This window comes from Rhincodon typus, chromosome 15 (genome assembly GCF_021869965.1).
Source record: "Rhincodon typus isolate 14 chromosome 15, sRhiTyp1.1, whole genome shotgun sequence".
Lineage (NCBI taxonomy): Eukaryota > Metazoa > Chordata > Chondrichthyes > Orectolobiformes > Rhincodontidae > Rhincodon > Rhincodon typus.
This window is the reverse complement of record NC_063346.1, coordinates 52259231-52285842: the sequence shown is the minus strand read 5'-3', so window position 1 is coordinate 52285842 and position 26612 is coordinate 52259231. Positions and strand designations below refer to the sequence as shown.

The 26612-nt window shown below is 39.9% G+C and overlaps 2 protein-coding genes across 2 annotated transcripts in view; one reads left to right on the top strand and one right to left on the bottom strand.

Annotated features, from left to right (window-relative positions):
* Positions 1-14884, top strand: part of LOC109915551 (Y+L amino acid transporter 2-like) — a 98051-nt gene extending 83167 nt beyond the window's left edge. The window contains exons 6-9 of the mRNA XM_048605810.1: positions 7014-7110; positions 10732-10881; positions 12647-12830; positions 14696-14884. Of these exons, the coding sequence (XP_048461767.1) occupies positions 7014-7110; positions 10732-10881; positions 12647-12830; positions 14696-14799 (535 nt within the window). The 3' untranslated portion in view covers positions 14800-14884. The remainder of the gene's footprint in view (positions 1-7013; positions 7111-10731; positions 10882-12646; positions 12831-14695) is intronic.
* A 1577-nt stretch (positions 14885-16461) lies between these two features.
* slc7a6os (solute carrier family 7 member 6 opposite strand) lies at positions 16462-26127 on the bottom strand. Its single transcript, XM_020515204.2, has 5 exons — positions 25906-26127; positions 25107-25385; positions 23758-23883; positions 17574-17792; positions 16462-17297 (listed from the first exon to the last, which is right to left on the bottom strand). Exons 1-5 carry the CDS (start codon positions 26071-26073, stop codon positions 17115-17117), a joined length of 975 nt encoding a protein of 324 aa, XP_020370793.1. The 5' UTR covers positions 26074-26127; the 3' UTR covers positions 16462-17114.
* Between the last annotated feature and the right edge of the window lie 485 nt (positions 26128-26612).

Genomic DNA, 26612 nt, shown 5'->3' with positions numbered 1-26612 from the left:
ATAAGAGAGAAATAAGAATGAACAATGGACTGCTGGAAAATGAGAATGAAGACGTATTAATGAGGATCAAAGAAATAGCAGAGAAACTGAAATAGGTACTTTGCATCAGTTTTCACAGTGGAAGACACCAGTAGCATACCAGTTCTTCGAGAGAGTCAGGGGAGCAGAGGTGAATACTGTGGCCATCAGTAAGGAGAAGGTGCTGGGGAAGCTGAAAGGTCTGAAGGTGGATCAATAACCTGGATCAGATGGACTACACCCCAGAGTTCTGAATAAGATAGCTGAGGAGACTGTAGAGGCATTTGTAGTAATCTTTCAGGAATCACTAGAGTCAAGAAGGATCCCAGAGAACTGGAAAATGGCTAATGTAACACCTCTGCTTAAGAAAGGAGGGAAGCAGAACACAGAAAGTTACAGTCCCCTCAGCCTGACCTTGGTCATTGGTAAGGGTTTCAAATCCATTATCAAGAATATGATTGCAGAATACTTGGAAGTGCATGGTAAAATCAAGGGGAGATCATACCTGATAAATCTGTTGGAATTCTTTGAGGAGATAACAAGCAAGTTAAATAAAAAAAACCGGTGCAGATTTTGCAGCTCACACACAGATAGGTGGAGGGACAATTAACACTGAGGAAGCGAGGAGGCTGCAGAAGGACTTGGATGGACTAGGAGAGTTCACAAGAAAATGGCAGATGGAATACAACATGGTTAAGTGTGAGGTTATGCATTTTGGTAGGAAGAATAGAAGCGCAGACTATTTTCTAAATGGGAAATACTTTGGAAATCTGAAGCACAAAAGGACTTGGGAGTCCTCATTCAGGATTCTGTTAAGGTTAACATGCATGTTCAGTTGGCAGTTAGGAAGGCAAATGCAATGTTAGCGTTCATTTTGAAAGAGCTAGAAGAGTAGAGATGTACTGCTGAAACTCTATAAGGCTCTGGTCAGACCACATTTGGAATATTATGGGCAGTTTTGGGCCCATATCTAAGAAAGGATGTACTGGCTTTGAAGGGGTCCGGAGGAGGTTTACAATAATGATCCGATGATGAAGGGCTTGTCATGTGAAGAACGGTTGATACTCTGGGTCTGTACTCGGAATTTAGAAGGATGAGCAGACGTGGAGAAGATGTTTCCACTAGTACGAGAGACTAGGACACAAGGGCACAGTCTCAGAGGGAAGCAACGACCCTTTAGAACTGAGATGAGAAGGAACTTCTTCAGCCAGAGGGTGTTGAGTCTGTGGAATTCATTGCCGCTGAAGGCTGTGGAGGCATTGTATGTCATTGTATGTATTTATGACAGATAGATGGATTTTTGATTAGTGAGGGGTTATGGTGAGAAGTCAGGAGAATTGGGTAAAGAAACTTATCATCCATGATTGGAGAACACATGAGAAAGCATGAAAACCAATTTGTAACCAGAAAAATAAAATTGAATGGCAGAGCAGACTCAATGGGCCAAATGACCTAATTATGCTCCTACATCTTATGGTTTAGTGAATAAGTAATGATAAATTTAGAATGTTCCTACAGACATAAGGTGGAGACAAATTCAATAAATGGCACACAGGCTTGTTAATACATACCTTCCAGTGGTTTGTTTAGGAAAACCATTGGCAGAGGATTGGAATTGTTTGCCTGTTCGTGATTTGGCTGATGCATGCTATTTGATATAAGGATCTCTTTGAAAAGATAAAAATACCAATAGTGTACTGTAACTTGTCTATTCCTCCTTTGGATAGTCAGCAGTTTTGCTGAAATAAAAATCAAGTAAATATAGCCTTACTGACACAGAAAGGCCTCCATACTGTGGTCCCCAACTCCTAATGGAACATCAGTTCCAAAGCACCAGTAGATTCATGGAGATGTACAGCATGGAAACAGACCCTTCGGTCCAAGTTGTCCATGCCGTCCAGATATCCTAAATTAATCTAGTCCCATTTGCCAGCATTTGGCCCATATCCCTCTAAACCCTTCTTATTCATATACCTATCCAGATGCCTTTTAAATGTTGTAATTGTACCAGCTTCCACCAGTTTCTCTGGCAGCTCATCCCATACACGCACCACCTTCTGCATGAGAAACTTGCCCCTTAGGTTCCTTTTAAATCTTTCCCCTCTCACTTTAAACCTATGCTGTCTAGTTTTGGACTCCCCCATCCCCGGGAAAATACTTTGAGTATTCACCCTATCCATGCCCCTCATGATTTTATAAACCTCTGTAAGGTCATCTCTCAACCTCTGACGCTCCAGGGAATACAGCCCCAGTCTATTCAGCCTCTCCCTATAGCTCAAACCCTTCAACCCTGGCAACATCCTTGTAAATCTTTTCTGAACTCTTTCAAGTTTCATAACATCCTTCCTGACGACCATGGAACTCAAACTGAGACGATAGTTGCCAGGCCCCTTTAAATGTTCATTTTTTTCGGTTGATGTCTGTTCTCTGAGGCCCCAGTGCTGCTGCAATCACAGCCAGTATAAGTGAGTCTTTGGCCTTTTATTCAGGACAAACCCAACAGTTTAAAAGCACCCTTCAGCACTCTAGGAAAACAAAGCTAATTTGATCTGTTTAAAATAAATCTACCAGGGATGTACATGTACTAAATTAAATGGAGGGGACAGAAATAGACAGACTTGCATCAAACCTACTCAACAAATTATGATTTTCTATAACCCTATAACATTCTATGGGTGCTCTGCCCTAAAGCAGGTCCTTGTCTTATTGTCTGTAGATTATTCATCCAGAGCTTTTTGTTTCTTGGCATAAGAATTTAAAGACTCCACTTTCAGTTAACCTGGTCAAAGAAAACCATTATCTTTTGGAGAAAGAGATTCAATTAGAAAACATATTTTATCTCATGTATTTTGAGAAAAATAAAAGACTCAAGCTGTAACTGGCAGTAGATAGGTCAGTTGTATGGATTTTTTTCTCATGTACTATCATGATTATTTTAGAAAATAAAACTTACAAATCATAAATTATTAGGTGCTGTGAAGAACTTTTTTGCCTTTAGACATTTGCAAAAGAGACCCTTGGAGTAATGAAGTGGATCATCCCAATAGCAGTCGCTCTGTCATGTTATGGTTCTCTTAATGCATCAATTATGGTAACTTCAAGGTAGGTTTCCCTTCCAACTCCCAGTAAATGGTAGAGTAAATCTAATTACATTGTTTGTATAATGTCATCTCTCATTGGTAATCTGTTTTTAATATGTTTCTGTAAAATAGTGCTCAATTTTCCATAAATGTATTTCGCTGTATCTATAAAGTTACTCCATTAATAATTGCTAAAATTGAATTGTGTGTAGAATTTGGTTTATTTTACGCAGCATAGTAATTTTTCTCAAGATGTCCCTCTTCACGGAGCTGCAACATTAAAGAAAGCATTATTTTTTTACAAATCATCTATGGCATACAGGCTTTTATTGTTTATGGAATTTAGAGATTTAAGGAAGTTAAAAACTTCATCTTGTTCACAATTAAAATAAACCACAGTTGACAATCCAGTGCAATAAAGTGGCAACACAATCTCTTTTACTACTATTTAACCAAGTTTGTCTGCATATTGTTTCATTATTGCCCATCCCTACTTACCCTTAGGAAGGTGGTGGTGACCTGCCGTCTTTAACCGCTGCAGTCAATGTATAGACCCACAGTGCCATTAGAGAGGGAATTCCGGGATTTTGACTCAACAACACTGAAGGAATGGTGATATATTTCCAAGTCAAGATGGTGAGTGGCTTGGAGGGAACTGGCAGGTGGTCGTGTTCCCACGTATCTGCTGCCCTTGTCCTTCGAGATGGAAGTGATCATGGGTTTGGAAGGTACCGTCGAAGGGGCTAATCAAGCAGGCTGCTTTGTCCTGGGTGGTTTCAAGCTTCTTAAGTGTTGGAACTGCACACATCCAGGCCAAGTAGGGGAGTATTCCATCACACTTTGATAATGGACAGGCTTTGGGGAGTCAGGAAGTGACTTACCGCAGGATTCCCAGCCTCTGACCTGCTCTCGTTGCCACTGTAGTTACATAGCTAGTCCAGATTAGTTTCTGATCAATGTCAAACCCCAGACATTGATAGTAATGGTGATGTCAAGGGGCAGTGATTAAATTATCTCTTGTTGGAGATAATCATTACCCGGTTTGTGTGGTGCAAGTTTTACTTGCCACTTTTCAGCACAAAACTGGATATTGCTGAATTTGAACATGAACTACTTCAGCATCTGTGGAGTTGTAAATAATGCTGAACATTGTGGAATCATCTGTGAACATTCCCACTCCTGACCGTATGGTGGAGTAAAGTTTATTAAAGAAGCAGCTGAAGATTGTAGGGCCTAGGGCACTATTCTAAGGAACTCCTGCAGAGATTTCTTGAAGTTGAGATGACTGACTTTGAACAGTCATAACCATCTTCTTTTGTGTCAGTTATGACTCCAACCAGCAGACACCCCTGATTCCTGTTGACTCTAGTTTTGCTGGGGCTCCATGATGCTACATTCAGTCAATTGCAGCCTTGAAGTCAAGGGCAGACGGTCTCACTTCATCAGATAGGGTAATGGGTGATGATAACTACAAGTTTTCCTTGTCCATGTTTGTCCTGATGCCTTCAGACTTCATGAAGTCCTGAATTCCTGAACTAATCTTGAGGACTGTTGAGGTTGGTTGATTGGCCGAGCTGGTTTCTTATTTCGCAGATATTTCGTTACCATGCTGGGTAACATCCTCAGTGCAGCCTCCGATGGAGAGTCGCTGTGTTTTCCCGCTTGGTTTTTAAACTCTGGAGTCCGTTGAGATGGATTGCCTCACTTCTGGTTTTCCTTCGTAGTGGGATGTATATAGGGTCGAGTTCAATGTGTCTATTAATAGCATGCTTCGTGGAGTGCCAGGCTTCTAGGAATTCTTGTGCCTGTCTCTGCCTAGCTTGTCCCAAGATCTTGGAGTTGTCCCAGTCAGAATGGTGATTCTCCTTGTCAATGTGGATTGAGATGAGTGAGTATTGGTCATGCCTTTTTGTAGCCAGTTGGTGTCCATGTGCTCTCGTTGTTAGTTTCCTTCCTGTTTGTCCGATGTAGTGTTTCTCACAGTCTCTGCAGGGGATCTTGTAGATGACATTGGTCCTGTCCATGGCGGGGAGTGGGTCTTTAGGTGAGCAGTTGTCATAGGGTTGACGTGGGTTTGTGTGCCCCTCTGATGCCTAGCAGTCGTAGGAGTCTTGTGCTGAGTTCCGTTGTGTGTCTCTGATGTAAGGTAGCGTGATGAATGTGTTGGGGCCTGTAGTATCTTCTTGATGTTGTTCGTGTAGGCATCTTCTGACCCAGTTTTTTGGAACTGGAAGGAAACTAACAACAAGAGTACATGAACAGCTACTGGCTACAAAAAGACACGACCAATACTCACTCATCTCAATCCACATTGACAAGGAGAACCACCATTTCGACTGGGACAACACCAAAATCCTGGGACAAGCTAGGCAGAGACAGGCACGAGAATTCCTAGAAGCCTGGCACTCCACGAAGCATGCTATTAATAAACACATTGAATTCGACCCTATATACATCCCACTACGAAGGAAAACTGGAAGTGAGGCAATCCATCTCAACAGATTCCAGAGTTTAAAAACCAGGCGGGAAAACACACCGACACTTCATCAGAGGCTGCACTGAGGATGTTACCAAGCATGGTAACGAAACAACTGCGAAACAAGAAACCAGCTCGGCGAGCCAACCAACTTCAACAACCTCAACACCCACAACTCGAGCCACAAATCTACTCCAAACCTTAGAATCTTGAGGACTCCCACGGCCATTCCCTCCCATTAAATGCTAGCGCTCTTCCTCCTCTAATTATTAAGAAGTCTGTGAGATTGGCCATGAAGTATAATTTGGTGACTATGACTGTCAGTTTGTTACTTGACTAGTCTGTGGGGCAATTCTAGTTCTTGCACATGTCCCCAGGTAGTAGGATGGCTTTGCAAGTTCAACTGAGCAGAGAGTGCTTTTGTTGTTTTCAGTGCCTAAGTTGGTATTAAGTGGTCTGTCTAGTATAGTTCATATTATCCTTCTCCGTACTGGTTTGAATACAGTTTAGTTGCTCGCTAGGCATGTCAAAGAAGAGTTAAAAGTCAGCCATAATACTGTAGGTCTGGAGTCAGTTGTAGGCCCAACCAGCTAAGAACAGCAGATTTCTCCCAAGGACATTGGATGTGTATTATGACAATTCAGCAATTTCATGATCATTATTATTGAGACCAGTATTTTATACCAGATTAGGTATTTGAATTTAAATTTCCCATATTACCGTGGTTCGATTTGAACTCAAGTTTCCAGAGCTATAACTCAGGCCTCTGCACTAGTCTCATGATACCTGCAACTTTTATCAGCATTTCCCTTGTGTGGAAAGACTGTCAGAATGTTTCATCATTTCAGCAGCATTTTTTTACGTGCTGCCTGGTAGAACAAGGTGAAGAATTAATTGGCTTGATTCCCAATGTAGAAATTTGGTCTTCCACTTCTGACCTCCTGTACACTTCCTCTTCTTGCACTTTCTCATCAGTGTTTGGTGACTGTTTTCGGGTAGAACAGCTTAGTCTGTGGAATATCCTCTCTAGACTACTCTGCCTAAAATGTTCTCTCCTTTAAGAGCCTCTTCAAACCATTTTTTTAATGATGCTGTTTTCTACATAACTGAAAATGATTTCTTTTCCCATTGAGAAATGCTTTAGAAAAACTACAGTATTAAAAATTCTATGAACTTTGTTATTGTATATTTTATATGAAAACATGCAATCTACTTATAATACAAAGTTCCTTAGCTCAAAATTGTTGTGTAATTCCCCTCTTATGTTATTTACATTGCTTAATTAACTTAATTCTTAAGCACAGAATCAATTTTAAATTGTCAGTAGATGAATAATTTGTCAGCAGAGTGTATTAAGTGTGAAGAAATCACAATATTCTGTGCAAAATTAAATAAAATCAAGAAATTTTTAACATAATGTTTTCTTCTTCCCCTATTAGGTTGTACTTTGTTGCAGCTCGTGAGGGTCACCTCCCTCAAATACTGTCCATGATCCATGTGACCCAATTCACACCAGTCGCAGCACTACTCATAAACGTAAGAATTCGATCTCAATGCTGTCATCACATATTCTTTTCCTGCAACTGCAGTCACAATGAAAAATTTTGACTTGTAAGGTAGTTACAGAATGGAAACCCTGACGAGCCATGTGTTTCACTATTTCAACAGCAAGTGTCCTATTATGTGCTCTATAATAAGACAAGGTTAATTCTGTCATAACTCCTCAACATGATGTTTCGATCTATAAGAAATAACACAGAAGTCAACATGCTTTGTCTAAAATACTGACATTTGGAATAGTGCGAGAGCTACCCCCGAGTACCATCTCGGCACAACTTAATAATGCCATTTTCAGACATCTGGAACAAAGCATTGAAAATAGCATGGCTATGAAAAGCAAACAGAATAGAAAGCAGATCAAGAAAACCATGAATTGAGGAAGAGTCACTCGACCCGAAACCTTAACTCTGATTTCTCTCCACAGATGCTGCCAGATCTGCTGAGCTTTTCCAGCAATTTGTTTTTGTTTCTGATTTACAGCAACCACTGTTCTTTCGGTTTTTACTTTGAAAATAGTTGTTAGCCCGCAGAGGTTTCAGTTTCACCTGATTGACAACTAACTTACATGAATTTAGATGCTCTTTTCAATGGAAGATCTATAGGTTCTTTCACAACAACAGAATCAGCCAAAGAACTTTACAGTCAATGAAGAACTTCAGAAATGCAATCACTATTCTTGAAGGAATTACATATTTATTGTTAAGTATTTATAATTTTGTTGGATAGGCTTTCCATAAAATTTTAGTGTCCAGTTCTGGTTTCCCTGTTATAAGAAGGATACTATTAAACTTGACAGGGTTAAGAAGAGATTTACCAGGAAATGAGGGTTTGATGTTATAAGCAGAGGCTGATCTTTTTTCACGAGAGCATAGGAGGTTGAGAGGTCATTTTATAGAGGTTTATAAAATAATGAGGGGTACAGATAAGTTGAATGGCAGGTGTCTTTTCTCTGGGGTGGGGAATTTCAAGACTGATGGGCATATTTTTAAGGTGAGAGAAAGATTTTAAAAAATCGTAAGGGGCAAATTTTTTACACCGAATCAGTTCGTGTGTAAGATGAACTTTTAGAGGAAGTGGTGGATGCGGGTACAGTTACAACATTTAGAAGACATCTAGATAAGTACGTGAATAAGAAATGTTTGGAGGGATATGGGCCAAGCACGGGCAGGTGAGGAACTAGTTTAGTTAGGGATTATGGTCGGCATGGGCTGGTTGGACCAAAGGGTCTGTTTCTGTGCTGTGTGACACTATGATTTTATAACAGCAAGCAGTTAGGAAAATAAGTGCTGGCAATGAGGGAGTTTCCAAGGCTGCCTTTTGCTGAGAGCCAGGAGTTGGCAGTGCAGCAGGTACAGACAGCCAGTTTTGGACAGTATGAGTGGCTTTTTGCAAGAAGGGCAAGAAGTGGTGGTATAGACCCTGCTGCAGGAGTAGAGGGTCATGTGTAGATGTGTGTGTCGGTTATTGTGAATAGAAACAATGGGCTAGATTTTCCAGTGAGTGGCAATCCCAGGCAGATTGCCAATCCAGCCCTTGTTTTTAACGAAAGAAGCGAGCTCCGCATTTTTCTGAGATTCCACTTACATAGAGTAAAACTTTCAAAGAATGACAAACCACACCCCTTGTCACACCAATCAGCTGTCAAATCAAACATTTAAAGGTCCAGACAGCTACTTTGACAGCTGTTGTTAAAGGGTATTTGCTTAAGATAAGTGTGACTTCAGAATGCTGTGAGGATTGGGTGCCAGATTAATAGGGGTTAGAGGGCGAGGTAGGTAGGTTGCCAACTAGGAAATGGGGTAGCCTGCCAGATGGTAAGCTGATGAAATGTGTAGGGGATACAGTGCCAGGTGAGTAGGGTGGCAAATAATTACTTATGAGTTAGACTATCTATTTAAAAATCTAACTTTTTCTGAGTAACTATTTTACTTAACTTCATCAGGACTATCTGAAGTCTTTGATTTTTATGGAGGGTTCCCAGAGTAGTGAAATTGCGCAGTGGAAAATTTGATTTTCCAATCAATTTCTTCTGAGTGTGCTAATGATGGGGATTCCACAGGATCCCATGCACAACTCCTACCTACGCTTACAAAATGACTATCAAATCAGAGAAAAATCTATCCCAATAACTTATGCTGTTTTTTTGTACTAACTTGAATATTGTAGTAACTAGGAAATTAATGCTTTACTTCTGTGTGATTACTATAATGGAAAGTTGAATCCACATGGTCCAAATGTTAAAACATGTATAGACAAGGTATTATTATTATACAACAGCATCACCCAATAATTGAGTTAATTATATGAAAAATGCCCCCAAAAAGCAAAAGACGAGGCCTTGAGGAAAAAATAAATTGTCTCATTCCCCAGGTGAGAGCTAGTGGAAATAAGATCTATCAGAAATGGGGATGCTCATGCCATGCAACTGTTTTTAAGGTCTTCCAAAATCATCTCAACTGCAGATACCTGGCCCCACATTTTTCAAAAAAAGTAGACATCCTGTAGAACGACCTAGTCTTAAGACAGTCATTCCAACTTTACAATGTTTATATAACAAAAGTGCTTCAGCAGTTTGTAATGTTCTGAAGTTGTGAAACACATTAAATGAAACTCAAGTCTTTTGATTGTTCGAAAGAAAATTGCAAATTTCAGGAACAAAATTACTTGTTTGGCTACTTTACTAACCCAAAACTTTTACCTTTGAAGCATTGTCAGTATGCTGTTTCACTAATGCAGAAGCCTACCTGAAGAAATCTCTATTTCTGTTTGTATGATCCTGAAGGAGCAAGTATGAACCTTACTTCAGTAAGGTAATTAATCCTCTGCTGGATCAATTAACTTTCCCCATGTGAACATTTTGTGACTTTTGCAGGTTTTTTTAGCAACTTTCCAAAAAAATCTCTTTAGCTCTTGTTAAGGGAGCAAGTAAATTTGTCAGTGTCCTATGGAAAATGGCAGGATTTAATATGGGACAGCCCTTGGCAAAACCAAGGTCAGACCCATTTTCCAGCGATCTGTAGAGACTCTAATTTGTTACTAAATAGAATTCCAGTGCCAGAGTGTTTCTTTTGTAACATGTTAATCATTAGTTCTAACCATGTTTAGATTCCTTGATAACAGGATTTTCTAGTGACATTGATGAATTTTATCTAATTGGGATTGTGAGAACCCTCCATTGAAAATAATAGAAGCTAGTTTTAGAACTTCCTGGCAGCTGACATCTAAGTTATCTGACCTTGGTTATCAACTGTTTAAATACCTTATTCAGCAAATAGTATGTTTTGCTCTGATTGGGCTGATCTAGATTAACTCTGGATCAAAGCTAGACCAAAGTCACAGCCTGTGCTTCTTTGTATGGTACCACTCATGAATTACATCTGCCTTAGTGATATGAGTGCAGTAGTGGCAAGATGACCTAATAAAGGCTTGCAAAAGATTTAGCAGCTGTTTCACTGCATGTTTGAACTTTTTTTTTCGAAGTAGACACCTTTGAATAAAAAGTCCCCCAGGCTTTCCCTCTTAAGAATGTAATAAAGGATTCCTCAAGGCTTGCTACAATTCTAATTTATGTCTAATGATAATGTTCACTCTTGGCAGGGTACATTAACAATGTTCTTCCTGATTGTGGAGGATGTATTTGAACTCATTTACTACTATAGCTTCAGTTATTGGTTCTTTAAGGGACTGACTATCATTGGGAACATCTACCTACGTTTTAAGCAGCCAAACAGACGCAGGCCTCTAAAGGTAAGCCCTACATATACAGAAATAAAATCCAGGAGATCAGAAAGTTTATCCAATAAATAAATCGACTAAGGTCAAGATGTTCCTATTCTTCTATTATGAAGAGTTTACTAATCTTAGAATGGGAATAAGTACAGTTGCCCTCTGTTTCTCTGAGTTAGCCAAGAGAAAAATCAATTTGGTTATACTAATTATCCACTAAGCTCTACTGGAAAGCATCAGATCAGTGTTAGGTTTGATTGTGGTGCCCCTGCTGCAAAGCCTGACATCTCAGGCATGTTGTAAACCACACCCAATGTAAGGAGTAAATACCTAGACAAGGATAGGGAGAATATTGTTGAGAAACATTTTAAGAATGAGCTACTTAGTGTATATTTTCAGGGGAAAGGAAGTAACAAAGGCATAGTGGTAACATTACTGTACTAGTAATAAAGAATCCTAAGTTAATTCTCTGAGGCTACGGGTTCATAAACTTCTCTAGCTGCCATGGTAGGGCAAGTTCAATTAATTACCAAATAAAATCTGGATTTGAAAGCTAGTTAAAGCTCCATAGCGAGCTATGGAGACTATGAAACTATAATTGAATATCATGAATAACCCATCTTGTTCATTGATATCTTTTGGGGAAGTAAATATGCCTTCTTGTCGAGTTTACAAGTGACCTCAGAGTGACAGCAAGGTGGTTGACTTTCAACTGTCCACTAAAATAGCCTATCAGCCCACTTGATTGTACTAAACCACAGCAGAAAAGATGAATCAGTGCTTTGGGTGCATGTAGTATCCCAAGAGGTAGCCTGCCGTCACCTTTTAAAGAGCAGATGGAGATGGACAGCAACTGTTGGCCTTGCCAGCGTCACTCTTGTCTCATGAATGACTTTTTTTTTTAAAACATAAGCCACCACATAAAGCCAGATGTATTAGCTGTTTGACCCATGGTCTTTACTGAATGGATAGGTATTTTCTAATCAACCTTTTCAGAGATGTTATTGCACACCTCTACAGCAGATGGGACTTGAACTGCCTTCACTGCTTGGTGAGAATGGAGGAAAAAAAAATTGGAATCTGGTATCCCACTCTTAATTACTGCCCAGTGACTCATGCTTTAAAAAATACATATACATTTAATTGATAACAGAAGCACCTTTGGTTGTGATGCTTCTCAAGCTCTCTCAGAAAGAATCACCAGCTGTGAGGTGACTTAACAGACACTGCCTTCGCAGTGGGGAGGGGGGTGTAATTCCAAATTATGTAATTGGATTCACTACTTCATAAAATCTAAGATTAAAGATTTCTAACAGAGTGAAGCGAGGCTGACATCAAAATAGTTTTTGAGCAATAAGTACACCAGACTATTAGTATATTTAATGCTTCCCATCATTAACCTTAAACAATTTAGCTCTGCTTTTAAGGTTTTGTGCCCTTCTTCTGGACTGTTCACCTGAGGAAATTACCAATCTGACCAAATCCTTTAATCATCTTGAATAACTCAATTGGGTCTCCCTTTAACAACCTGCATTCAAGGGAATATGAACTGAGTCCAAGCAACTTGCCCTTGTCAGTTAATCCTCTTAACCTGGCATAGTGCGAATCTGCACTGCAGTTACTCCATGGCCTGTTTATCTTTTCTGAAGTGTAGAATAATGAACTCAATGTATTCTACTAGTCTGATTGCTGGTGGCTAATTTACAGTTTAATACAGATCTTATAACTTTGATTTTATTCCTTACAGTTCTTACAAGTCTAACCTCTTTTCTTTCTCACCAATCAGCTCAACCTGCTTTGCCCAATTTTATTCTGTCTGTGTACAGCATGCTTGACAGCAATACCCGCATACACCGACAGTGTTAATTCCCTGATCGGGATCGCAGTTACATTGTCTGGACTACCAGTCTTTGTCATTGGTCACTTCCTAGTAAAGACAAAATGGCCTCCTTGTATCAAAAGAATTACAAGTAGGTAGTAGGTTTAAACAATGTGTTTGTAAATAATGAGCTTTTAAATAACAAATTGTTTGCGTCTTGTAGATTCTGCTGGATATGTTCATGCCAAAATTTTTCAATTGGCATATTGTCCTTTTTGAAAAATAATGACAAGTCATCTAATACCTCCTCAACAGTGAGACTGAAAGCACGTGAAGCCCTGAGCCTACTTGTGGTGTTGACAATCTGTTTCTCTGATGCTGACTGCAGAAAAAAATATTGGCCACACCACAAGGGATAACTCCCCTGCTTTTCTTTAAAGTCATGCCTTGGATTTTTTTAAAATCCACTTGAGTGGATGATAGGGCCTTGGTTTAATATCTCATCTGAGAAACAGCACCTGCAACAACACAGCATCCCGTCAGTAATGCATTAAAGGATCAGCCTTGATTTTAATGTGCAAGAACTGAAATGTGACTGGAAAGTCTATGACTCAAAGGCAAACTTTTAATAATTAGAGTCATAGAATCATCCAGCACGGAAACAGACTCCTCGGTCCAACTTGTCCATGCTGACCAGACAGCCCAATCTGACCGAGTCCCATATGCCAGCATTTGGCCCATATCCCTCTAAACCCTTCCTACTCACATAAAAAGCATCCGGATGGCTAAATGTTGTAATTGTACCCACCTCCACTACTTCCTCTGGCAGTTTGTTCCATCCACGCACCACCCCCTCTGCATGAAAAGTTATCCCTCATGTCCTTTTTAAATCTTGTCCCTCTCATCTTAAACCTATACCTTCTAGTCTTGGATTTTCCTCACCCTAGGAAAAAGACCTTGACTACTTACCCTGTCCATGCCCCTCATGATTTTATAAACTTCTACAAGGTCTTGATACAACCTCTTGATACTCCAGGGAAAAAGCCCCAGCCTATTCAGGCCCTCTCTAACCAAACCTTCCAATTCCAGCAACCTCCTTGTATATCTTTTCTGCACCGTCTCAAATTTAATAACATTCTTCCTGTAAAAGAGTGACCAGAATTGTATGCAGTTTTCTGAAAGTGGCCTCACTTGTACAGCTGTACATTCCTGTACAGCTGCAACATGATGTCCCAACTCCTATACTCAACGTTTTTTCATAAGACTTGGGCATTGCTGCCTAGGTCAAGTTATTGCCCACTGACCATCTCTTAAATCAGGTGGGAGGTGCTCTTTGGAGAGTCAGTGCAGATGCAATGGGCCAAATGTACTGTAAGGATTATATGATTAAATCTCTCATTTCAAAACAATACCTTTTACACAAATGTAAGCCATTGATTGATTCAAAACCAAAAAACCTGAACGAATTTAATAGTAACAGCTTCATTGGTCTCATTCCTTTTTATTTCTGTGGAATTGGGTGCATTGAGTAAAAAAAATTAGAAGAAGTTGTTTTCATTTATGCAAAATTAAGAAAACCTCCCAAGCTGACAGTTGAAATACAGTAGTTTTGAATTAAGGCTGTAACCACCACAAGGTGGATTTTATAAAATCTTCCTTCTCTTCCAGCAATTTTTTTCTCCTTTTCACATTAATTTAAGGGTCATTTCCTATTTATTTGAATAGAAATTCATAGCATATAATCCATATGCTGATTAGTTGACCAAGCAGCTATTTGTCACTCACATACAACAGTGTGACTAAGCATCAGAGTTTCAGCCTGTTGTCGCAGCAAAAATGTTACTAAGTTGTCCTAAAAATGTTGCATAGAAGGTGTAGCCAACTACAGTAGGGACTGTCCGAGAAGCTAGAGTGAGAAGAATAGATTTTTACGGGGCTTCAGAGGAAGTTGTTTAACATAGATGGAAATTTTTAATTTGAACAGATAAATGTTCCAACTACTCCTTTTCTACACAGGTAAATCTGGCAAAAGCTTGCAGCTGTTATTTTACTGTGTCACGATCGACAAGGATGACAGTACAGAACAGTCGAGTTCTGACACAACAGATGAACAGAGTTGACAAGAAAATTATTAACTACATCCCTCACACCTGCAATACTCGAGTTTGATGTTAGACTGAATAAACTGATCAGCATTAAATCTGTGAATTTGTGTTTTGTTATACTTTACACCATGAAATATATACGCTACCCCCCGCCAAGATGTATATTACGGAAAGAACAGCTCGTTTCACCTTAACGTCAAAAACATTTATTCAATTAATATTTTTTAAAACCCAAATGTTGTCAACCTAGTAGGCTTACCTGGTGCAAAGGAATAGTTTGTAAATTATAGGCTAATACAAACAAGATTTTACATGTCCTTTTATTTCTAAAGTATCAGTGACTCACCCTGTCTCTGTTAAGGTACTGTATAAGTGAAAGTTGCAGCCACCACACAAAATGTTATTCAAAAGTTCAGCCCTTTGTTCTGTAGCTTGGATTGGAATATTTTATGGCCAAACACTATGCTAGGATATTTGTCTTGCCCAACTTTTTCCACTTTCACAGTGATACAGGAGTATTTCCGAAGTTTCCTTCTTTCTTTGTGATTACTTGATTTACACTACATTTCCCTTGTTGCACTGCCACTGGTGACACTGGCAGATTCACCAACAGCACTACAAATGAGAAGATACTTTCTTTTGCAAAAGCATAGGTAGTACGAGATAAACTAACAGTTGCTCCCAACAATTGTGTCAGTTTTTTTGTCATCCTTACAATTCACCGATTTGATCACTCATGCTGTTGTGTGGTCTTTTCCTTTTCATGGTGGAAAATCCAGCTTTCAGAAAATAAAGCTACAACTTCATACTCTCAGACAACAGATTTTTTTCGTAACTATTACTGTTTTGGAATATATTTCAAATTTTAATTCGACAGAATCCCACAGAAAACTTCTCCAATGAAGTGTTTTTTTAATATAAAAGATAAAATGTTAAGTTTATAGTTTTGGTTGACAAGTTGGCAGAACTTCACAAACATGAATTGCCCTGAACCACCTCAGTTTCAATCTAAGCCTGACATGTACTGGTTTCCATCAGCCACAATTACTCAAGAAAAGGGTTCAGATGAGCAAAATATTTTGGACTACTACTCAGATGACTACCCAGTTTAGCTTTTCTACACAACTGCTGTTGTGAGTGTACACGAAAGTCACATTGAAAACCTTTCCAAATTATGAGACAAAATAATTGGTTTTCAAATTTTTTCATAAAAGGGCAGAACGTACTCTCAATTTGCCAGCCTGAATCATTTTAACTATAGTGAGATATTAGCATTGCCCAAGGTTTACATAGCACACTGTTCTGTACATGGGATTCTGTATTGCATTCCTTTCAAAAAAAAGTTTTAGTTTTGTTATAACAGGGCTGATGGCTGTTAAATAAAAATGGCAATTCTGGACTTACTTCGTCATTCACCTGAAGGTATGCTATAAATGTAAAAAAAATAAAATCGATGTCTGTTTTAATACAATGTTTTTTTAAAAAACATTCTCAGTTCACCTAAAATCAAAAGCATCTTCCACCTAAGCCATCAAACTCAATGAAGGAATAAATATGAAGATATCCCTTTTACTATTTTGATAGAACAAAAAATAACATGTAGGAAAATGCTATGTTCCATTACTAAGTAGGAGTAGGACATTTAGAAAATAATACAATCAAGCAAAGTCAACGTGGTTTTGTGAAAAGGAAATTACGCTTTAACAAATTTATTAGTGTTCTTTAAAGGATAAAGAAAGTAGGGTGAATAGAGGAGTATGAGACGATATTGTAAATTTGAATTTCCAGAAGTCATTTGATAAGGTGCCACAAAGAAGGTTACTATACAAGAACTCATGTTATGGGGGTGCTTTATTAGCATGAAGAGAGTATTGGCTAAATAAAAGGAAACTGAATCAGATTAAAGGGTTCATTTTCAGATTCAATGTCCATGCTTACACAAGCTGCAGATGGACACAGTACCAATGCACTCCTCACAGGACCACCTCCAGAATTGTATCCCAGTTGAGAACTCCAAACACGTGAGCGTCAATATCTCACCTTAAGGTTGGTAGATAAATGGTATTTCTTTAGGCTTCTTTAACTTCCAACAGGACAGCAAGAAGAAACACCCTCCAAACATGGACTTGTAACTTCTCTACTTCAATTATTACAATTCACAATAACCATATTTGCATTTTAGCCTAGAAACTTTCATAAGCATATATAATTGACACGAGTGTCATTTTCATTTGCAATGAATCAGTAATACTTTCAATAAACTGAATGTAGGTTTTTACCGTTCATAAATTAAGATGATAGAGATAAATATAATGCCACTGCTGTGAAAATTAATCAGAGTCATTCTCTCTGATACATTGCCTATAATTTTCATCTTCCTCCTCTGAATCTTCTTCACTATTCCAGTAACTTTCAGATGAATCCTCATCTGGGTAATCGTTCCGCCAATTATTTTCTTCATTTTCATCATCCTCATCCTCATATGCTTCATCTGCAATCAGTTCATCGACAACCTGTAATACAAGTGACATCACACAATGTACCAAGAACATACCCGTCAGTTTGTACTGTCATACCATTTCCCAGGTCACAAAGACGCCTATTAGTCTGCATAGATACTCAATGCCCAAAGGCTATTGATTACAACAGAAAGCCTAGAATCACCGTACAAACGGTCTCCAGTTACCTATTTCTTGAAATACCATCTTGTTTTGAAGCAAACAGGAAACACTTGACTAATTATTGCCAAATTCACTTTGAAAGAAGACCAAGTAGACTGTGTAACTCACCAGTTCATTCTCTTCATAACACGGCATCACCGAGAGAATACCCTGAATTTCATCTCCTGTAATATAGCTGTCAGTATAGTATATGTCATAAACGTACTCCTCCATATTCTCCCGATGCTGTGTTCCTGGACCAGAATCAGACACTGCAAGCTTCTCTCGGATCATTTTTACAGAATTACACAGAACTATCTCAGTGTCATCCTGCTCCAGGTCAGGATCCTAAAACAGAACAAATCTTAAGTAAAATAATGGCTGCCATGAAGTGATTATTCATTGCTGAAGAAAACATGAATCTCCATTGATTTCAGTTACAGTGGCACATAGCTGATAGTTATGGTGCACTGGTATACTACCAACTGCAGATCACCTCTGAGTTACATACCACACAGAACTATAACACTGTTTATTCACTATTGCTGGATCAAAGTCCTGGAACTCTGTTCATAATAGCACTTTGGGTATCCCTGCACTGGAGGGCTGCAATAATTCAAGAGGTCACCTTACCACCACCTTCTCCAAAGCAATTAGGAATGCGCATTAAATACTGGCCTATTCATTCAGTTACACTGGAGTTTAAAAGTGGTAAAATCAATTGAGGATATTGTTCTTCTGGCTGTGAATACTGTCATTCCTGTTAATGTTTCAGCTCAACAACATTTTGTCAGAACATGATGGCAAAGTTTAACTGCCACAGGGGGCCTGAAGGATGGAAAACAATCCGATCACATCCAAAGCTGGTAAACATGGGGAAGAATACTATCGTCAAAGCTATGCAAAGCTCCCCACTGTTAACATCAATACAATAAAACCTCTATTGTCTAAAGCATCAGCAGCTGTTTTTTGTTAAAGAGTGTACGGGAATCAAGTTAAGTTCCCAAACTACAGCCATCTTTGCTTTAACCGGCACCTTATGAACTAGTACTCTCGATAAACCAGCAAAAAATTATAAAAACCAAATACTGGAAGTTGACTATATTATTGCAGTCTCCACGATGTCAGAGTAGTCAGGTGAACGTTCAAGTGAGGAAGCTCTCTGCCAGTAAGTTTCATACAAGGCAAAGTTGCACTATTATTTAAGTGATTCATACTGTAAATAAAGTATAACAGTGATGTATATATAAGTGATCTGTATTACTTAGTGTGTGTTTTTACATTGATTACTTGGGCCTCTTGATCAACCAGCACACTCCTGGTCCCATAGGTGCTGGTTATTTTAAAAAGGTTCCTCTAATTTCACACCATTCCACAAATAGAAATAAAAATGCAAGCATGATCATACCTTTCCACACATATTAGTCCCCAATCAGGACATGCTATAGATGGGATAGATCAGATCTTCACTCTTTTAAATTCACTCATAGGATGTGGACATAGCTGGTTGGACCAGTATTTATTACCTGTCCCTAGGTGCCCTTGAGAAGGGGATGATGAGCTACCTTCTTGAACTGCTGTAGTGCATTTAGTGTAGATAGATTCACAATGCAGTGATAGAGGGAGTACCAGGATTTTAACCCAGTCACATTGAAGGAACAACAATATATTTCCAAGTCAGAATGGTGAGTTTCTGGGAGGAGGTCTTCCCATATATCAGTTGCCCTTAACCTTCCAGGCGGTGTGATCATGGGTTTGGAAGGTGGTGTCTAAGGAACCTTGTTGAATTTCTGCAGAGCCTCTTGTAAATGGCACACACTGTTACTATATGTTGGAGGAGGAAGAAATGGACCAAAGGCATCTGTTGTCAGGATGATTCGCTTTTGATCAATGCCTGAAACAAACAAAGGAGGAGGAGTAAGGCATTCGGTCCTTTGAGCATGCTCCACTATTCAATACGATCATGGCTGATTGTCCAACTTTCTAAGTGAAGAAATTTCGTCTCATCTCAGTCCTAAATGGTTTATCCAATATTCTTAGACTACGATCCCTAGTTGTAGGCTCCCCTGCCGTCTGAAGTGTCCTTCCTGCATCTGTCCTGTTTAGCCCTGTTAGAATTTTATAGGTTTCTGAGACTACCCCACCCCACAACCAATTCTTCTGAACTCCAGCGAACATAATCATAATCGATTCCACATCTCCTCACGTGTCAGTCAATACACCTCAGTGTGCTGAATATTTAGCTCCAACCCCTTACCTACCAGCTGAGCTGAAAAGCATTTCTTTTCACAGCATACAAAGTATATTGAGTGATGGACAAATTTTTCCCCACAACACCTGGGAAAATTGAATCTGGGGATGACCAATCAGGAAAAAAAAAAATCACCATAAACAGAATGGAAGGAAATAGTGAGGAGCTGCTTATTCAATCACAGGCTGGTACTCTCCTGTCCTTGCTGCCAACAGTTTCACCAGTAAAGAGCTAGGAAAGGGGGAGGTGATGGCCTAGTGGTATTATCGCTGGACTGTTAATCCAGAGACCCAGATAATGTTCTGGGGACCCGGGTTTGAATTCTGCAATGGCAGATGGTGGAATTTGAATTCGATAAATATCTGGAATTAAGAATCTAATGATGACCACGAATCCATTGTCGATTGTCGGAAAAACCCATCACTCATGTTCTTTAGGGAGGGACATTGCCATCCTTACTTGGTCTGACCTACATGTGACTCCAAACTCACAGCAATGTGGTTGACTCTGAACTGCTCGCTGGGCAATTAGGAATGGGCAATAAATGCTGACCAGCCAACGACACCCTAATCCCGTGAATGAATTAAAAAGGGGGGGGATGGGCCGAGGGCCGGTTTACCTTTCAGTTGAGGGTGGGAGAATGAACCATATCCAGGGTTTTAGGGAAAGAAGGAAAATTCAAAGAGTTGTGGAGTGACAGGGAGCCTGCTAGTGTTTGGAGGGGCAATGAGACAAGAGGAGACAGAGACACTGAAGGAAGACAGGGAGGCTCCATAAGGTACGAGGCGATGGAAGCTTCAGAGACGCTAAAGAGAGGGGCACCTACTGGGGTGATGAGGTGGGGTGGTGGGAGCAGGCAAGGGGCACCAGCCAGCGGGGCACCTGTCTGGGGCATGGAAAACAGGGAGGCTGCTGGGGGCACGGGAGAGAGACAGGCCATGGACGATGGTGGGAGAGATGGCAGCTGTGGGTGGGGGTGAGAGAGTAGGCTGCAGGGCATGGGAAAAGGAAGTTTGCAAGGCGGATGAAGAAGAGAAATGGAGGCTGCAAAGAAAGGGAGAAGAATCAAAACATCTAGCAAAGGGATACTCATTTAACTGGGAGGCAGGAAAACTTGAAATCACTAATGAATTACAGGTAAATGAATGTAGAATCTCGAGCCTAATGTTGCGTATCTACCATATGACAAAAAAGGCAGTTGACGCCATTTTAAAAAAAAACTGTGTCAATTGTTAAATTTAAAGCTGAGATCAAGATCTGAGACAGTTACTATCCTTTTTACTATCTGGTTAAAATGTTCCAACTTTGTAAACTTGCAATGGAAACTCGAGCTAGATCTCAACCGTCTGGCAAGTGTGTTTCGTGTTTCGTTAGTTATTTTAAATTGTCCTTTTGTTCCCAATTTATACCCATGATCTTGTGCCAAATTAAATATTGCGCTTTCTATTGCTGTGGCTTTAAATTTAATGGATGGTTGAAATTATTGAGGATATTGATAAATTATTTTATTCTATTTCTGTGAATCCAAACATCCGTACATTAACACAAATACAGAAGGCAATGTTACCACGTGACTATACTACTCAACATGAGTTCGAGGGAATGAAAATCTAATCCCTGAAAATCAGAAAGGAACCTGAAAATTTTCAATCCTCAGGGTAAAACACTTGTGCCCCACCGTGTGTTCTAACCTGATCTGTCATCAGCTGAACAAACCTGCAGTTATAGAGGGTAGCAACTGCTCAAACATTAAACCAACCAGAATCCTGCTTCTAACCTTTCATTAGCTTGTGACTTCTGCTCACGTAGCATTTACCAGCAATGCTTGTAAGATGTTTTTTTTTATAATTAATTGCGAAGAGTAGAAGAGCAAGTCTCAACCAAACACAGACTATTTCCTGCAAAGAAAAGCAAGGAAGTGAAGCCAAACCTCTAATAATCACTGGCTGGACCTCAGTATTCTATCTCAGTCCGGTCACCACATATTAGGAAGGATACCAAGGTTATGGAGGTAGTGCAGAAGACATTTAATTAGAATAGTTTCAGATTGAAAGTCTTCAATTGGAGACTGGAAAGTTGGGATTATTTCCTTGGAACAGAAGGCAAAAGGGAAATTTAACAGACTAAAGATGGAAATTTTACCCAAAAGTTGTGATCTACCTAAAAAGTGTTGGAAACAACTTTCAAAGTGCAACTAAGTATTTCACAAGGAGTAAAACTCCCAATAGTGGCGAACTCAAACAGCAGAGTCACTAAATCAGTAGTTTGCTTCACTATGAAAACTGAAGCAATCTAGTACCATTGCAATAGTAACATGTAATGCAGAGATTATAGAAAGGGAAGAATTTAGAACAATCACCACTAGGGAAAAGGTACTGTGTGAACTATTAGAACTGAAGGTACACAAGTTCTCAGGGGTTTATGGCCTACTTTCTGGGGTTTTGAAGGAAGTGGCAGCAGAGAAAGTGGATCCATTAGTTATAATATTCCAAATCTCCCTGGATACAGGATAGGTCCCTGTGGATTGGAAAAGTGCTAATACAAAACCAGTTAGGGTCTCGGCCCAAAACGTCAGCCTTCCTGCTCCTGATGCTGCTTGGCCTGCTGTGTTCATCCAGCTCTACACCTTGTTATCGAAGACATTTAGAAAGCCAAAATTCAATCCATCACAATCAGTATGATTTTGTGAAGGATAAATTATGTTAGACTATTTTGAGTGTTCTTTGAAAATCTACCAAGCAACATGGATAATGGGGGTCTAGTAGATAAAGTATATCAAATGCCTTCTGGATGTCATAATAAGGTACCACTCAGAAGGTTATTACACAAGGCAAGACCAATGGGGTTAGGGATAATTTATTAGCTTTGGCTCGAGGATTGACTAACCATCAGAAAGCAGAGTCAGGATAAATGATCTTTTTCTGGTTGGCAAGGTATAACTGGTGGGATACCACAGGGTTCAGTCCTTGAGCTCCAACTATTTACAATCTATATTGATGACTTGGATGCGGGGATAAAAAGCACTATAACCAAATTTGCATATAACACTAAAATAGGTAGAAAGTAAGTTGCAATTAATACATCTACCAATGGATATGGATAGATTAGACAAATGTGCCAATGTCTGGCAGATAAAGCTCTGGATAAGTATGAGGTTATCCACTTTGGTTGGAGGAATGGAAAGGCAAATTATCTAAATGGAGAGAAACTTCAGAGTGCTTTGATGCAGAGGTATCTGCATGCCCTCATGCATTTATCGCAGAAAACTAGTCTGCAGATACAGCAAGTATAAGGTAGGCAAATGGAATTTTGCATTTATTGCTAAAGGAATGATGTATAAAAGTGGGTAAGTATTGCTGCAACTGTACAAGTCATTAGTGACTCCACACCTGGAGCATTGAGTATAATTTTGGTGCCTTACTTGAGACGGGATGTAGTTGTACTGGAGACAGTTCAGAGGAAGTTCACTAGGGTTGATTCCACAAATGACAGATTTGTCTAATAAAGAGATATTCTTTGGGATTTAGAAGAGGAGATATAATTGAGGTATATAAGGTGCTAAAGGGAATTGACAAAATAGGCATAAAAAAGATCTTCACGTAGGGCAATCTAGCACAAGAGGCCATAGCTTTAGGATAGGGGTAACAGACTTAAAACAGATGGGGAGAAGTTACTTCTTTCAAAAGGTCGATAATTTGTGGAATTCATTACCCGAGTGTAATGGATGCTGGGACATTGAGAAGTTTAAAGGAGAAGGCAGACGGATTTTTAAATTAGTAATGGGTTAAACTGTTATGGAGGGAGGGCAGGAAATTGGAATTGAAGCAGAGATGAGGTCAGCGATAATCACATCAAATGGCACAGCAGGGCTAGATTGCCTACTCATGCTCCTAATTTTTATGTTCAGGATTGTGCAGAGGAGAGAGAGAGCGGAATTAATTGCAGAGTACTTTCAGAAAGCTGGCCTAGGTAAATTAGGGCAATAGGCCTTTCTCTACTGTTTGATTCAACTATTATTGACAGCAAAAGTTAACAGATAATTTCACAAGTACCTGGCCTTACCTTAAAGAGTTTATGCTCTGAGTCTCGTTCGTCCTTTTCAAGATGTTCATTATGCTGGACAACATCAAACACTTGGATTTCTGCTGCAGATTCAACATTGTCTTTGTTACATCTAAAGGATGTTTCCTTTAAAAACAAGAACCATCAATATATATTTCTAAAAGTGTTTGAACGTTTGTTCAAAAAAAAAACTTAACCTAGATCAGAAATAACTCAATGCACCCCTCTGGGTCTCAGTATTGCTGGAAAACTGTAGAACAAATCTGTTTACAGCCATTTCTCTCTTATTTTCTTCATCCCCTTCCTTACCAAACAAAGCACCATTCCCCCCCTCACTTCCTATCATCCTCCTTTAATTCTCACTAATAAGGAAAGCTACTAATTTCAAATATTTCATCCTTCCAGAATTAAAGATCTACAATTACTAATTAACTGACTTAAATCATGGTAAAAGGTTTTTCTTTGCATCTTATCCAGAAGGTCATTCCAACTACAGGTCATTTTTAACATAATGAATTTCATTAATGCTAAATTTTCATTACGAACAATTTTAATGTTAATCTAGTACCCTGGAATAATTTTAAAACATCATCCTCATATTAATCTTTTCTGTGTTAACATATATTTAACATGTTTACAAAATTCCCTTTCAGTAGCGTCTTTTCATAGCTGATGATCTTACTTGTCTTCCCACAATTCAACCCCAAGAAACAGCCTGATTTCTGAATCTCTGCGGTACCTTCATTATGTCAGACTACCCTCTGTTACTTACTCCAGGAAGCATTAAAACTTGATCGATGATAAGAAAAATGAGCTTAGCTGTCAACTTTAGTTCAAATGAAACTAATGATCTTCCAACAAGTCAAACTGAACACTAAATTACAAATAACTTGAGGGGAGGAGGACGACAATGGCTGGCTTTCTACTCATTTCTATTTAATTTCTTTCAAGCTGGTGCATGCAGGTTTATGGGTATGAGATTCAGACAGATTCAACTGGAAACCACATATCTTCACCATAGTCTCACAGCTTATCAACATTCTCTACTTGAACTCTCATATGAAGAATTTCCGCTTGCAACTGATGCTGAAAGGCTGTTGCCAGCCATTTAAATGTATTCCAGCATGACACAAAATCCTAAAGAAAGGATGACAGTAACCTGGGGAACAGAAGAATGATTAACATAGCAGAGCTTCTTATAAATCACAAACTGAAGATATCAGGAGAAGGGAATTGCCAACTCACTGGTAAACAGTTATTTCCATTTACAACAGTCTCATATCAATTATTGCTCATCAGGCAGGCAGTTTTTAATAAAGTTGTCTTTAATAAGAGCCAATATACATTACCTTCCAGCTATCTTGGTTTTCTTCACACCGATCTCCAGAAGTTTCTGTTTCAGGCTGGTGCGCACACTTCACATCATCTGACTGAGATTCAGAAAACTCTGTGGAAAATGTTCTTCTGTGGCTAGCAATAACTTTGTACCGATTCTTCTCACTAGTTGTCTTGCAAGATGCTCGTGCACAGAGCTGGATACGCCGAACACTGGTCTCAGAAGGTTTAAGGGCCAGTAAAGCTTTGTCTTTTGATAGTGCTTCTTTCACATGCCTTGGAACGGGGTCATCCTACAGAGAGATGACTACAAATAAATCACTAAAATAAAAGTAGTTTTGGCTAGACAGTATAGGTTTAATGTGAGAGGGGAAAGATTTAAAAGGGGCTTGAGGGGAAAAATTTAAAAGGGGCTTGAGGGGCAACTTTCTCATACAGAGAGTGGTGGGTGCATGGAATGAGCTGCCAGAGGAAGTAGAGGAGGGCGGGTACAATTACAACATTTAAAAGGCATCTAGATAGGTACATGAATAACAAGGGTTTAAAGGGATATGGGCCCAATGCTGGCAAAGGGACTAGATTCATTTAGGATATCTGGTCAGCATAGACGAGTTGGACTGAAGGGACCTTCTGTGCTGTACAGCTCGATGACTTGGCTCGAGAAGTTAACTCTAATTCATTCCACAAACGTAATACTTTGCTTTTGTTAGCAGCAGCTTTTCGTCAATAAATACTTTTCTTAAAGAATGAAACAATTTTGAATGCGCGACCAGAAATATCGGAAACAAACTGAGGTCCCCGGCCGGGCCTTACCGGAGTACCGACAGTAGCGGCCAACTTAAACAGGGTCCGCACGACATGCTGCCCAGAGCCAGGCTCGCCGGCCTCATCGGCAGCCCGCAACCGTTTGCAGGCGAGAAGGAAGGCCTCGGCTGGCTCAGCACCGCGTTTCCGTTTCACCCGCAGCACCGCAGCCGCCATGACAGCGTTCACAGACCCTGCTCCTGCTCCGCCCCCACAAACGGTCCGCTGAATAGCCCCGCCCACTCACTGACCCCGCCCACTAGATGGTCACGCCCATGCGTAGCACGGCGCCGATCACAGACCCCGCCCCTTCCCTGGCTCCACCCAATGACCCCGCCCATTGCCCCGACCCGCAGATTACCCCCGCCCATGCGTTGGCACCGCTCCGTACCCAGGCCAGCCTACCCGCTGGCACCACCCAATGACCTCGCCCGCCCCGACACTGATTCTTCCCTCACACAGCCACTCAACGACGCTCCTTTATATAGACCCCCATTCCCTGGCGCCTTCACCCAGCCTTAACCCGAACACTGACTCCGCCCACTAACTGATCCCCCTCCACCGAGATACCGCTCTCAGGCCCCACCCACTCGCTGACTCCACCCACTTACTACACATTACCTTCCAGCTATCTTGGTTTTCCTTTCACACCGATCTCCCGAAGGTTTTGTTCCATGCTGGTGCGCACACTTTACAACATCCAACTGAAAATTTTC

Excerpts from the sequence above, each read along its gene's own strand:
- slc7a6os (XM_020515204.2), bottom strand. The coding sequence starts at position 26,073 with ATGGCGGCTGCGGTGCTGCGGGTGAAACGGAAACGCGGTGCTGAGCCA. Across the intron at positions 23,884-25,106 it reads AAAACCAAGATAGCTGGAAG|GAAACATCCTTTAGATGTAA; the intron begins GTAATGTATATT and ends TTGTTTTTAAAG. Across the intron at positions 17,793-23,757 it reads CAGAGCATAAACTCTTTAAG|GATCCTGACCTGGAGCAGGA; the intron begins GTAAGGCCAGGT and ends GTTCTGTTTTAG.